This window comes from Synchiropus splendidus, chromosome 15 (genome assembly GCF_027744825.2).
Source record: "Synchiropus splendidus isolate RoL2022-P1 chromosome 15, RoL_Sspl_1.0, whole genome shotgun sequence".
NCBI classification, from domain to species: Eukaryota; Metazoa; Chordata; class Actinopteri; order Syngnathiformes; family Callionymidae; genus Synchiropus; species Synchiropus splendidus.
Window position 1 is genome coordinate 10,667,303 of NC_071348.1, and position 14,482 is coordinate 10,681,784.

The 14,482-nt window shown below is 40.4% G+C and overlaps 1 protein-coding gene across 1 annotated transcript in view; it reads left to right on the forward strand.

Moving 5' to 3' along the window:
• The window catches only part of nbas (NBAS subunit of NRZ tethering complex), a 146,667-nt gene that overhangs the window by 41,875 nt on the left and 90,310 nt on the right, over positions 1-14,482 (forward strand). The window contains exons 22-26 of the mRNA XM_053886996.1: positions 1,195-1,281; positions 2,478-2,631; positions 9,418-9,603; positions 11,606-11,779; positions 11,937-12,070. Coding sequence (XP_053742971.1) covers positions 1,195-1,281; positions 2,478-2,631; positions 9,418-9,603; positions 11,606-11,779; positions 11,937-12,070 — 735 coding nt within the window. The remainder of the gene's footprint in view (positions 1-1,194; positions 1,282-2,477; positions 2,632-9,417; positions 9,604-11,605; positions 11,780-11,936; positions 12,071-14,482) is intronic.

Sequence of the window (14,482 nt, forward strand, 5' to 3'; positions counted from 1 at the left end):
ATCTCTCCTAAATCATTTGACTATTTTTAGTTTTCCTGACTGGACCTCTACTATTCTAGTTCAGGGTGACATCTAATGTCACTTTTTCATGAGAGCCAGTCACCTGAACAGGCTGTGTTCTTCCTGATGAGTGGAGTCAGAGAATCCCACCAGCGCCTGCTGAGATACACCACAGTCACGGAGCCTTTTTTCTCAAATGTGATTGTCCACTGTGTCAAAAACCTTCAACAACTCGATGAAAAACTTACAGTCCACTGCCTGTATAATGTTTAACAGCTTAGTTGTAGTATGGTGTCCCTTTGTATAGACTTACAGACTTGGAGACAGGATGTAATTTACTGCCTGAAAATCGTTGAGTTGGTTGAGTTATTTTGATTTGTTATTCAGAAATCATAGTGTTTTCTACTGTGAAACCCACTTTTTATTCAGTTATTTATTTTTCAAAACACCACTAAGTTCATTTTTCTATCATGATTTGAGTCCGAGCTTCTCATTGCCACTTGAGAACCACTGCCTTAGAGAGTTAACCATGAATCTAAATCGCATTCTTAATCATGAATGTATTTACAGCTTATCGTGTGTGTGGGATTGTGCAGCTATTGTTGAAACAGAACTGTAATCTCCCACTATACTACAATAACTCTTAACCAACCACTTGATTATGCTGAATCATTGTCCGACATCACCAGTGGAAGATACGACTGAGTCTGTGTGGTGTCATGGAATCCTTGTTCAGCCTCCTCTGTTACCGATGCTCCGTGTATTTATCTTGTCAGGCCGACACAATTTCCACAGACTTGTTCTTCACTTTAGTTTCCACATCACTCACCATTTATCAGACCTGCCATCCTCAAGGAGACAAACAGGAAAAGGGGAACTCCATGGACTTTCGTAAATCAAACTCCACAATGTTTACAACCGAAAGCCAGCTCTGATGCGGTTGTATTTACTCTGTCGCTTTGTTTCCTTCTACACTCTGCTGCGTTCAATCTTCTGCTGCCTTTTTATGGCTGCAGAACTTTTTTGTGCTTTATCACTGTGTTGGGTTTGAGACAGTAAATGACTCTGTTGATTTATCCGCGGCCATTATAGTGGGTGTTGTGAGTGCCACCTGGGGCTTGTGTTGTCACTGTAATATGTGTGTGTTCCCTAAGTCTGACCTTCCAACTCTAATCATCCGCTTATTTCCCTCAGTCTGGATAAAAAAGGTGAGCTGGGGCTGATTCCGTGGGATGAGCAGAGGCACAGAGAAACAGACTGGTGCGAGGCGGACGAGTGCAGGTAAGCAGAAAGGCCCCCATCACATCAAATGCCTTTATACTCATGAGCCCTGAAGCACAAACTGACAATGAAACTCTTAACTAACAAGGCTTCATTTGCTGAACAGTAGTTAGGGCACAAGTTTGATCATAAAACACTCTGTGACACAAAAGACCTTCACAGAGTTGTAACTGGATTTATTAAAATTCAAGCACCATATAAGCCAGATGCTTCCGCTGGCATCGTTGTGTGAAACAAAACATAAACGACAGCCTATTATCCAAATGTTAAACAGAGCCCCAACAAACTAATACCAAATCTGGCCGCACCGCCAAATGATCCCCGCTGCCTGCTTCTGTGGAAAGACCAGCTTCATTTACAATTTTATTTAGCACACTCTGCCTCCCTCCGTCCCTCCCGCTCCCCCTTTTATGGCCTTTCCCTGCAGAATCATATCAATAGGCTGTTGTCACGTACTTGACTCGGAATTGGGGAGTGGGAATTGCTTCAGTGATTGCTGCTGTGATGCAGTTCCAACCTCAAGCATAAGATCTGCTGTTATTATTTTGCATTGCCTCCATGTTCTTTTTACTTTTCACTTGTACGTTTTCGGGCTTGGATTTTCCCATCTCTCTGGCTTCTTCGCGTGCTTCCTGAGCATCTTTTCCTTCCATTCCTCTCCTTTTTTTCCTATTTTTTAATCTTCATTTCTCGCTTCTTTTGTTGTACTTCAGTCTCTCACGTCTCTTCTCCCACCACTTTTACGTTGTCTTCTTCTTCTTCATATGTTTTCTTCAGAGTAATTTCTCTTCTTTCCTTGCCTTCTGTTCTGATTTTTCTGGCTACTATTTCTTAAAGAAATTACAGAATCAAATGCACCCTACAAAAAAAAAAATCTTATCTCTGAAATGCACACAAGATGCCTTTAGTTTGGTCAGAACATACCTTAGTGTTAATAGAATTGGTGTCCTGATAACAGGGCTGCAGGCCAAATTAAAGTAAAGTTGTCTGTCTTATAATTCTCAATACATAACATTCTCACCAACATGCACTTTAATTCTTCTATTATTTTTGTTAAATTGTGCAAAATGTTGTGTACATTTTTGTGAGCTGCATCATACTAACAGCAGAGACCTTCATTATTTATATTACTAGGTATTTACAGGTAGTTTTTTTAATTGACTTGTATTCATTCCCACCTCTGCTTTGTTCCTCAGAAGCATGTTGGACCAGAACATGTTTGATGACGACAGCTTCTTGTACGAAGATTCCCCTGAACTGTTGAGGTTCCGCACGGCTGAGCCCTCCATCCATCTGCTGACTGACTGGTACCAGAGCCGAGCTCAGGACATGGACTTTTGCTCCAGACAGGTGAAGAAAATGTGTCTAGTTGCCACTCTCTATTGATGTTTTTATTATGTCTACGAATCATTCTACGACTTGGTGCGATATCAGTTTATAAAGACTCAATCACAATTGTGTTCATTTACATTGAGAATGGTACCTGTAAGTGTTTTTAGTTTTAGTTTTTGACACTCATGCCAAACTCCGTCAGTTGTCTGAAGCACTATATTGGTCTGGAAACTAAGTCAGTCTGTTTTATCTGGAAGTCAATGTCGTGTCAACTACTGGCACACATGCACACGCCTCTGTTCCTTTATTCTTCCTGATGCATTTTGTCCATTCCAATCCGAAAGATTTTAGGTTTATCACGAGGTAAAGTCTCCTGAATTACCTTGGATTAATAACATATTTTAAAATATTTTTTTTCTCCACAGCATTTCACATTATTTGTCCTTCCAAAACCTCAACCTTTCGTGAAGGTTCTGCCCTTGCTAAAGCATCACCTTCGTGCTGCCTGCTAGTCTTAAATAATTAACGTAGTGGAATCTTCTGCTTTGACATTATGTGCGCAGAGCAAATATTGCCAACCTCTGTCAGTCAAGGTTACTTTGATCATCATCTGTCGCAGTCACATGGGCCATAATCATATTTGCCATATGGACTTCTAATGAGGGGTAACCTGAGCTGCTATAATGTGTTCTTTAATGGTGTGACAGTGTCATAGGACCTGCTAGTTGCCTGCTAGTTCCACCCACACCGCTCCTGCTGCCCTCACCTCCTTCCTGAAAGCATCAAGGCTGATATATCTCTTGCACTTTTGTGGAAGGATTGACGAGGTATTTGCACCTCCACATTTCTCTCTTCTCACTCAGGGCATTGATGAGAAGGAAGGAAGATTTTTTTTTTTAAGACAACAAGGGAATCCTTCCTTTCATCATTCACAATAGTGAAAGTGAAAGGGTGTAAAATGAAGTCCATCTTAATCTTTAAGAATCACATCAACTTTTATTCTCTCCCTTGTTCCTGTTTTAATTAGACCCTCTCTTCTGTTACTTGAGCCAACATTTCCTGAAGCACCTTCTGGGACTACAGCTCACTCCTCGGTTCTCCCCTCTGTAACATCCTCTCCCTCACTTACACATGTATTCTTGAGTGGAGTGCCTGTCTTAGCCCTTTCATCTCAGTTGTTTTCCCATTCTCTCTATTTTCATGGAGGCAAAAGAACGGTGAGGTAATTTTATTGTCTTTAAACAACCACAAATTCACTATAACTACACAAAACACTCGAAAAAAGAAACATTCAAATTCTTCCGTCAGCTGTCGGGCTGGTTGGAGAAGTGTATGTCAACAACTAGATCACCTGTTTTTCTTGCTTCTTGCTTGCAGTGAAGTTTCTCACCAACCCTCCAAAGTCAGTCATGTCAGGGAGAGGTGCCTTTCCTATTGCTCACATGGGTGTTCAGCTTCCCCGTGGTCCCTTAACATCAACATTCATTGCTTGTCCTATATAAGACTTCAACTGAGCTGGGCTCCATTTCTTGCTGCTATACTGCCAAGCTCATCTCCAGGCTCTGTATCTTTATAATGTTGTACATGTATTTAGTGATATATTAGAAATAGATTTAGAAATAGAAGCAGAAGATGACACCTGAGGTTCATTGATGTGGTTAGTGTGATGGGTGTGACAAGGGCAGATTCGATAGGTCAAGGTGGAGGAGGTTGACTGGATGTGTCCGGGAATGCAGAAAGAAAAATAATGTGTCGTCAAATAAAATTTGACAAGGCCACAGCTCCACCAGGACAAAGAGAAGTCCATCCCTGCTAACCTTTAGATATGTTTTACTCTTGATCTTCAATTACATGCCACACTATGCCTCATGGATGTCTCCATGGTGATGAGACCTAGGACACATACGAAAGATGATGTCTGGCAGCGCCTTTGTATTCTCTCAGAAGGACTGGAGGGGTTTTCGACAGAAAGTCTGGGCCTCTTTGCTCCAGCTGCTGCCCTTGCGATTAATCTTTGTATACGCAGTTGAAGACAGCCTTAGTCCCTAGTAGTGATGTACTGATGAGACTTCATGAAACAATGTTCTCATTTTCAGAGCCCACTAGATGGCACTCTCTTCTCTGAAAAATAATTCCAAATTAAAACTGAATATTTTTAAATTTGGAAAATGAGGACACTGTTTCATGAAGCTTCATGAACCCTCTTTCTGTGTGGCATTAGTATGTTCCCTCCATGCTTGCATGGGGTCTACTCCAGATGAAATACACTTTATTTATATAACTAAATATAAGTAAGTTAATAGGGCCTTAAACTGTCACATGCTCTGAAATGTGTCTCACCTAATCATAAAAACTGCATTTTTGGCATGGAAAATGGATCTATTCAGTGGTTTGTAGGCACTGGTCGTGATGTTCTGGCTCTGATGTGCAAAATAAAAAAAAAAAAAAGGCTGCTGGACAGAAGAGCTCAAACACGGAAAGATACATAAACAACCTGAAAGACACATCTGGTATGAAAACTGGTTTGAAGTGGATGAAAGAGACAGTCAGGAAAGTGGGGAAGAAAACCAGGTTGAGTTGTGAGAACGTGAGGAGTGATGAAATAAGGGAGGAGGTAATTAAAACGTGTGAGACTTGAACATGTGAATTGTCTCTTGTTAGCAGTGAGCATATCTCAAGTGAGCAGGAAAAGGGAGTAATGGGAGGTGAACGGAAGGCGGGGGGATCTTCACTCACCGTCCGATCAATACACTTCACTATCTAATTGCACACGCTCTGACACGGGATGATTTGGGTCTTTATCTCTCCTGTTGAAAGTGTGTGCTTGAGAGCATGTCGTCCACATAAGGCGTGGCGGGAGATCACGTGGTCTTGGTTCCCCGCTTCCAGGTGAGGGCGTTTTCTCAAATAAGGAGGGAAAGTGATCATCACTTCAGAGCCGTGGCAGCTCCTGCAAATGATTGAGGAGCGTCCACAGGTGGCTGGGCATCGATTGGATGGCAGCGTGCCGGCGTATAGGTGGTCACTTATTGATCAGTTGGATGAAACTTCATTGATCGGTCTCGCAAGAAGTGCAACTCCTTTTGGTTTCTGTCACTGATGACCAACGATAGCACATAAGTAACACTGGAGTGCTGTCAATCGCTGGCTCTAGTAGGTTATTGTTTCCGTCCAGTCCTTCAGATGTGTAGTTTTGTCATCTCTTCATCATGACGTGACATCACAACAAGGCAATCGCCTTGATAATAGCAGAGAAAATGAAGAGAAGAAAAACAGTTTGTGTGGCTTGCACAGCTTTGGGACAGTATTGCATCAGAAAGCCGTAGTTTTTATATTGTCCGCAGTCTTTGCTTAATTAATGTCTGGAGCTGAATATGTGTTATCTAATTTCATCAGAATCTCGGGCTTCTTTGGGAGTTTGATGGGGCAGTTGTTAACCATGTCACAAAGAGTGGCTTTAAAATCCCGTGTTTACAGGCTGAAATGTGATGAGTGGAGTCTAAATAACAAGCCAGAAGTTGAAATGTAGTCAGGATCAGTTTGTAACTTTTGCTGTCAGTCAGACAGATAACCTCCTTGACGGAGGTAGTGGTGTCTTTTAGGGGCTGCTACTAGTGACCCCAATTGACAAGTCAACGCATGGCGAACTTGTTGTCATATGAAGTGTACAGCTTGGTGAACTTTTGTGATTATACCATTGTCAATAGTCTTTAGAAAATAGGAAAGAAATGTATGTAAAATGACGTCAACATTAGCTATGTATTGAACGCCATTGTATTCCCTCAGAAGGACTGGAGGAGATTTCTACAGAAAGTCTGGGCCTCTTTGCTCCCTCTGCTGCCCTTGCGATCCAACTTTGTGTATGCCGTGATGTGATAATGTGCAAACTGCAAACATTCAGTTGACTTGTCTGGTTGTTGCAGCCCTAGTGCCTTTTTATTTTTAGGAAATTAAATGGAAAGCAGTTGTGTCTGTGAATCAAACTCTTTCTGTGATCAATGAAAACTACTACTGCTAATCTAATTGTACTCAACATTCTGTAAAAAAAAAAAAAACAGCCTCGAAAAATGCTCCCTTTCCGTCTCAATTGCTATTTCTTTTTAGGGCCAGTCTTGGCCAAACACAGAGTTTCATTTTGATCATTTTAATTCTTTATTTAAAGTCACATCAAGCGCTGCCATCCCTCCATATGTAAGTATCGTAGCCCTTGTGTTGCTACGTAAATCTTACCTCATTTCTTTGAAAATATGTTTATATCTTGACAGCTTGTGGCTAGAACTCATGGGAACAAGTGTTCCCATGAGTTCTAGTCCAGTCATTACTTCATCAGTGCCAGTGACTCAGCAATAGAGCTGGACTTTCCCATGGCAAATAGGAATGAATGTGGATATACAACACTCTTGAATTTATATGATGGTAACACTGCAATTCTCCCATCCTAAATGATCCTGGGTCATTCTCTCACAGGTCTGTGTTCAAGTCTAGGAGGCAACATTGTGTACAAAAGGGTTCTAGAATGCAATAAAACATATGACACGGCAGTAAACAGAGAGTGGGAGGCACTTAGCTTCCTGTAATGACACATTTTTGTTTTTGTTTCGACGGGGATCACGATGAGGCACATGGAAAGAGAAGAGAGATTAATGTGTACGCTCTGAAACATTCTTCCACCATCTCTCCCCATAACTGGGACAAGAAAACCTTTCACTGACACTTTGTCTTCGAAACCATGCTTGTTTTTTTATTGTCAAAACTCTGATAGCTGAATGTTCTGTTCTCGTCAAAGAGAAAAAAGCACATTAGAACGCGCCGGCATCAAACGTAGAAGAAATTGGCAGATTGTTTCGCTTTTCTTAATGATGGTTTCATGTTGCTGCTTTTTTGTACGGCGAGCCAGTGAAGATATCCGAAGCTGTTCCAGTTCCATTGATGAATTATGGGATTTTTTTGTTTTTTAGTCAGTAGTTTGGGAGTGATATGTACTCAAAATCTCTGTAACAAAATCCTAGCTTTAATACAACTACAAATTTACTACTTTCATGTTGTGGAAATGGCACCGTTTGTAATGCTGAGCTAAAAAAACAAAAAAAACAAATTAAATCTCATTGGTCTTTAGGATGTAGAAGGGGAAAATGATTTAGCCGTTGAGCTCAAAACTCCTAGTATGGTGAATTTTGTGAAAAGTGAAAAGTACATTTCATACGCAATGTACAGCCATGGCCAAAAGTTTTGAGAATGACACAAATATTACATTTTCACAAAGTCTGTTTCTGTTTGCCAGATGTTTCTATGGTATAATGACATACACTTTGAAGCATTTCACAAGTATCAAAAGATTTTATTGAGAATGACATGCAATAGGTTAATATTTACAGTGTTGACCCTTCTTTTTCAAGACCTCTGCAATTCTCCCTGGCATGCTGTCCATCAACTTCTGAACCAAATCCTGACTGATGGCCGTCCATTCTTGCTTAGTCAATGCTTGGAGTTTGTCAGAATTTGTGGGTTTTTGATTGTCCACCCGCCACTTGAGGATTGACCACAAGTTCTCAATGGGATTAAGATCTGGAGAGTGTCCAAAATCTTAATGTTGTGTTCCCTAAGCCATTTTGTTATGACCATTCTTCATCACCAAATTGCCCCTGGATGGTCGGGAGAAGTTGCTCTCGGAGGACGTTCTGGTACCATTCTTTGTTCATCGCTGTGTTTTTAGGCGAGATTGTGAGAGAGCCCACTCCCTTGACAGAAGAGCAACCCCACACATGAATAGTCTCAGGATGCTTCACTGTTGGCATGAGACAAGACCGATGGTAGTGCTCACCTCGTCTTCTCCGAACAAGCCATCTTCCAGTTCTTGATAATCATATAGATGGTTGACTGAGGTGCAATCTTACTCGCTGCAATAAACTTCCCCGTTAGGCCCTTTTTGTGCAATGCAATGATGGCTGCATGTGTTTCCTTGCTGCCTACCATGACTAACAGATCAGGAACAATGGCACCATCTTCCAGTTCCAAGTGTCCAGTCACTCAATCATGAGAATCATCAACACCCATACCTGTGTTAATGTGTGTGACACCTGTGTGTCATTGAAATGATGTTAGCTGGTCCTTTTGTGGCAGGGCTGAAATTTGGTTTTAGTGATAAAATTCATTTTCAAGGCAAATGGGGACTATGAAAATAATTGCAGTTGAGTGGATCACTCCTCACAACATTCTGGAGTATATACAAATTTCCATTATAAAAACAGAAACTGCAGACTTTGTAAAAATGAACAGTTGTGTCATTCTCAAAACTTTTGGCTATGACTGTACATCTGTTCGAAATTATAACCACTTAATCAAACAGCTTTTGCAGTTTCCCAGCCAACGTTTGCTACCTTTATAACAACCTGTTATCTCCTAAGAAATTCTATTTTCATTTCTAATTATTACAGATTTGGTGTCGATGCTAATTAAACTTCTAAACCTTCGTGTTGAAACTAGTTAATATGGATTACTTTATTAGAAAACTGATAAGATCAACGGGCATGTGGCCAATTATCGAGTTTTATTCAATTCATTTTCTCTAATTTCCGTGTTGCAAATTAAAATGTAACAATCGCACAAAAACAAACCTGATTAGAAGTGTTCAGAATCTGGTCTTTTACCTCCAAAATACAAATCAAAAGGGCTCCACATTTGTGTTGTTTTTGTAGCCTCAATGGCAAATGAACCATTTCATGTTTTTTTTATTTTCTTTGTTGATAGGGATTTATATATATACAGCCGAAAAATATGACTTGAGTTCTTATGAAACTGTTCCAGGTGGACTGTGCCCTTTCTCTGGTGCGTCTCGGGAAAGAGCGGGAGATCCCGGGATTGGAGCTGCTCTGCGATGACTTGGTCACCATGGAAACACTTGTGTATGAGGCGTCATGTGACTTAAGTCTGACCCTGAGAGATTTGCAGCAGCACAGCAACATCGATAAGCTCCGCCTGCTAATGATGAATGTAAGTACATATCAAAATAAGTGATCGAATCACACCTCTCATGAAACTATATATCATAATTCAGTTCAAATTAGAACAGAACATTAGCTATAAGACTAATTTGATTGAACATAAGCTTTTCCTTTTTACGGAAGTATTAATTGAATCATTTGTTGTGATCTTAAATTATTAATGCCCTGCCCAGATGTAGATTTGGGGGCCAAGTTCCACCACCTCCTATAGCTTTTGGGGCATTGCTGTTGATGCTCCCAGTCTCTCTCAGATCAATCCCATTAAACAGTGTGAAGAGTTGCACTTTCAGAGGGTCCACTTTACCCCCTCAGTGTTGCTACAACCATAATTTGTTGCGAAACTCTTGGACAATTTTGAGCAAAATATCCTGTCACTTTCCTCTGTGATGTTTCTCTCATCCTTAGTTCTATCGCTACTTCCAAATTGGTCTCGAAATGGCAAAATAAAACAGCACAGGCGCTGTCTGCTGTTTTCATGTCAGACAGTGAATTGACTTTGAGTCAAAACTTTGATGCAGCTGCAGCTTGAGAGCTCTAAAAGCAGGTCTGTTTCGTGTAAAGTCACTTTCTCAAGCCCCAGAGGAGGACATGATACAGACTGTCCTCTGCATCGCCGCTAGTCAGTGCCGATGACAACCGCTGCCAGTAAGCTGGACCATGCAGGCAGCCAGTGAACACAGCTAACCACTCTAATACAAGCTTTTCTGACTGCTACTCCACATGGGCACAGTCACAGCATATGATTCTTGTCTGTGTTTACTCACTTTGCCAAGATTAAATCTCCCTTTTTTGTCTTTGTCTGACACTTTTATCAGTGTCCGCGTGGGTGAGTTTGTGTTCACCATCGGAATTTTTTTTTTTTTTTTATTGTTTTCTATTGTGTCATAGATCCTGATTCTGAGCTGTCAGACTTAGTGTCATATTCATTTCAGCACAACTGTTTAGGTTGACTCACATGCTAAATGTTCCTGGAAATCCGGTTGTGAAGTGGTCCAAAAAAATATCAATACAAGCCATAAAATAAAAGAGATCTGGAGCACATCCAGCATGAGCTTTAGATCCCTAGATGCAGATAAAGGAGATTACATTTGTTGGTTTTATGGTTGAAATATCCAGCTCTCAGACTTTCAACATAGTAAGGAAGTTAGTTCCCTGCTTCTTCAATGAACTCTGGTTGTGAACTCTTATGGTTGAGGGCTGTCATATAAGAAGTAATCACTGTAAACAGGTTGAAAGAAGTTGTGAGATTAGTCAAAATATTCAAACAAATGAAAATAAATGGAAAAAATACTAATGATTCAGATAATGTTAGGAGAAATGTGAGTAGGGCAGATTGAATTTGATGTAAAAAAGTAATTGATAAATACATTAACCAATAGTCAAATATATTTCAAAAATGGTACAATTGGTTAATAATAATAATAATAATAATAATTATTATTATTATTGTTGTTGTTATTATATAGAGTAATGAAAGGTAACAACTCAAATTAGGAAATAAAATTTGAAATGAACAAAATATCAATATAAAACATGTATGTTATCATGAAATGAATAATACAAAATTAAAATAAAAGATAAGAAGCTGAAACAAAAAAGTAGCCAATTTTCAGCTTCTTCCGGGTACAGAAAGGTTAAAAAAAAAAAAAAAAAAAAAAATAAAAAATTGCCATTTGCAGCCCAGGATCAGGAAACTTGCCCATATAAATAAACTTAAACAGTGAAGTTGAACCTAACCTTAACTTTAGTCATATTAAATTAAATGATTAACTTTTAGTTGTCTGTCCCGTCCCAAAAATAGGGCCTTGCAGCTTTTCGGTCGGTCAGTCCCACTTTGAAATATGTACACTTTTATGTTACACTCGTCTGAATATGATGGTACTCGGCCATGTAATTATAATTTGTAGCACCACAAATTCACTTCTGAATCATGTTTGAAAAGCAGTTTGTCTTGTTTCTGTTCTGATTCTGTCTTGTGTTGCTTTCCCCAGTCGAGCAGAAAGCGCTACGTTAAAGACGCCTTTCAATGGATGGTGCCATTCTTGCACCGCTGTGAGAGACAGGAAGAGGGCGCTGCTAAATCCTTGCTCCGAGAGTACCTGGCTGGCCTGGCTCAGCAGGACCTGACTCTGCCTCTCATCATCTTCCAGCACTCCAAACCGGATGTAAGATCATTGGCTGGTTTGTCTTAAAAAAAAAAAAAAAAAGAAATAAATACTGATGAATTCAGCATTGGTGGCAGAGAAAGCACAGAGATTTTTTTGTCCACTTTTTAAGTATCTTCTTGAAATGAGTCACACTCAAACAGACTTATGACTGCAGTGCCAGCAGAAGATCATCGCAGACCCCGACCAGCTCATGTCTGTTGCTCTGGACTGCATCTACGGCTGCGAGCGAGACGACCAGTTAAGCCTCTGCTACGACATCCTGGAATGTCTGCCACAGAGAGGATTTGGGTCAGTACACTGTCTGTGATTAGACACACTGTGGAACCTCCAGATGTGACCTTTAAATATCACTTTCCTTCATTAATTGGCTTTGAAACATACGAAACACCGACAGTGACCTCACTAACCTATCAAGCGCTTCCATCTCTGCAGTCTTTCTGAATATCCACAGGTTTTTCTGTCTCCATGAGTTTCTTTAGAGCGGAAAAATCAGTGCACCAAATAAACAGGCTCATTTAAAATCCATGTACTGCTTTTATGATAACTTTTTTTTCAGCAAGATCCTGTCAAACAGCACATTCATGTTTCTTTATTTAACTTGCAGTTTAAGGAATTATGTGGTTGACAGTCCCAATGTGGAAGGAGCGGACCGCGCAAAATCTGATTCAGGGCTGCTAGTGGCCTCTGGACCAGACTTTGGACATGCCTCATTTATTATTTTTTAGATCGAGACTTGAGATGGGAGATAGGAAAACATGCTCAACAAATGACTATTGATGAGCTGGGTCATGGGAGCAGCAGGTGGAACAGAGAGGCCCGGACCTCCTCTCTCCACGGACTAATCGTCCAGTGGGGAATACTGAGTTAGTCCAGCTAGCCAGAACACTTTTTCTCTCCAAACTATCCTGGGTCTGCCCCGGAAATCTGGACCTCACTTGGAGAGGCTTGAACACCTCCACTTAGGGAACGATTTCTCCTCCAGTTAAGTAACATGCGCATAGACCAGTTGGATGTTTGCCTCTGAATAAAGAGTGAAGGATCCATTTTACGGGTAGTTGAGTCTGACGCCACCAATTTTGGACCCCTCGCCAAGCAAGTGGATGCGCACAGCGATCATGAAGCTGCTGTACCAAACCTGATATCAATTCCAAACTCGCTCAATGTGCTGAATCTGTTCCAGTGATGGACAAACAATGCTTTTTTATTATCTCTTTATGCAACACTTCATTCATCTAAACCCAAGATCGACTCTTTTACTCCCTTCTATTATTTATCTTGGGGGAGTACAAGTCAACTCACTTTGACCTCATAACTGCCTATGGCTGCCTTTGATCCTCTGACCTATGAGATCAGTGCGGAGAGGAACCACCAGGTACTTTCCTGCTTTACTTTGATTAATAAGTGATGAAGCCTGACTGAGACTTAAATGTCACACAAGTTCATGATTCATGTGCAGAAGCCCAGCCGTGCCCTTGACTGATTACAAGACCTTCACCTAACTAAGTTCTTCTTTTATATTCCATTGGACGTCTGCTTCGATTGGTGGGTTGGAAGTGCAGTTTTAACATATAGGGAAGGTCAGATGCTTCTGTTATGAGACGCAGTCAGGCTGTACATGTTGGATTGTCAAATTACCCTGCTTTTTTATTATTATCATTTGTCTATACATCCATTTCCTGGAACATACCCAATGGCCTTTTGTTAGGTTGAATGAAGGTGAACACAGTTCTGGGTCACTCGGTTTATTTGGAGCAGCCAGTTAGTAAATTGGCTCTCTCATTACCCCTGACCCAAATCTCGGGGTCGGGAGGAACCTGGTGATCTGTCTTTGTTTAACTTGATCAAAAAATGAGTTAATAGCAATAATAGTAATTAAAAAAATGTTAATAGTGACATTGTAATTACATTACTTTCATTGGAACTTGTGAAAAATAAGAACTAAACTATTATTTTTCTAAGTTGTCTATAAGAGAGCATGCAGGAGTTTTATCACAGGCCGGCACCTGGCACCAGATCTGTGGCCACTGTGTGCTGGGAGAAAACAAGGCCAGGTGACTGCCCACTGTGGATGGCTCCAAATCATGTCCCAGGTTGGGCATCCCCTAGTGGGGAAACACCAGAGTTCACTTTTTCAGTCTTAAAAATAACATGACTTTCCCACAGAAATGTCCCATATATTTGGCTCACTTTTTTTTAAACGACAACAACAACAAACATTTGTTTTTAAATATATTTGCCAACATGTATTTAATTCTTGAAACTTTCTGATCAGATATTTAAAATATTTTGTCAATCTGCCGCATTTCGTTTTTTTTTCACATTATCTTCATGTTAGATCACTATTAGTATATTTATTATCAGCAGCGCTTGTCTAGATTAATTGATTCGGGAATTATGGCCATTAAAATTTTAGTGATGTATTTTTGTGTTTGCATTTCAACAACAACCAAAAAAAAAAACCCTCCATGCTCTCATGGAGAAAAAAGTCATTATTTTATTTCATCAAATGTCACAGATGCTGCTATTTTTGTGCCATTAAGAAGTGCCTTTGGTAAGCATCTGAAACGAATCTGCATTCATTCCCTACTTTGTTAAGTTCTCACTCTGGATCCTGAGAAGCGTTTCCTGCAGTATTTCCATTTGCAGGCTTTCACAGATCTGCTGTGTGTATTCCACACCTTCAACTCACTTCCCCCCAGA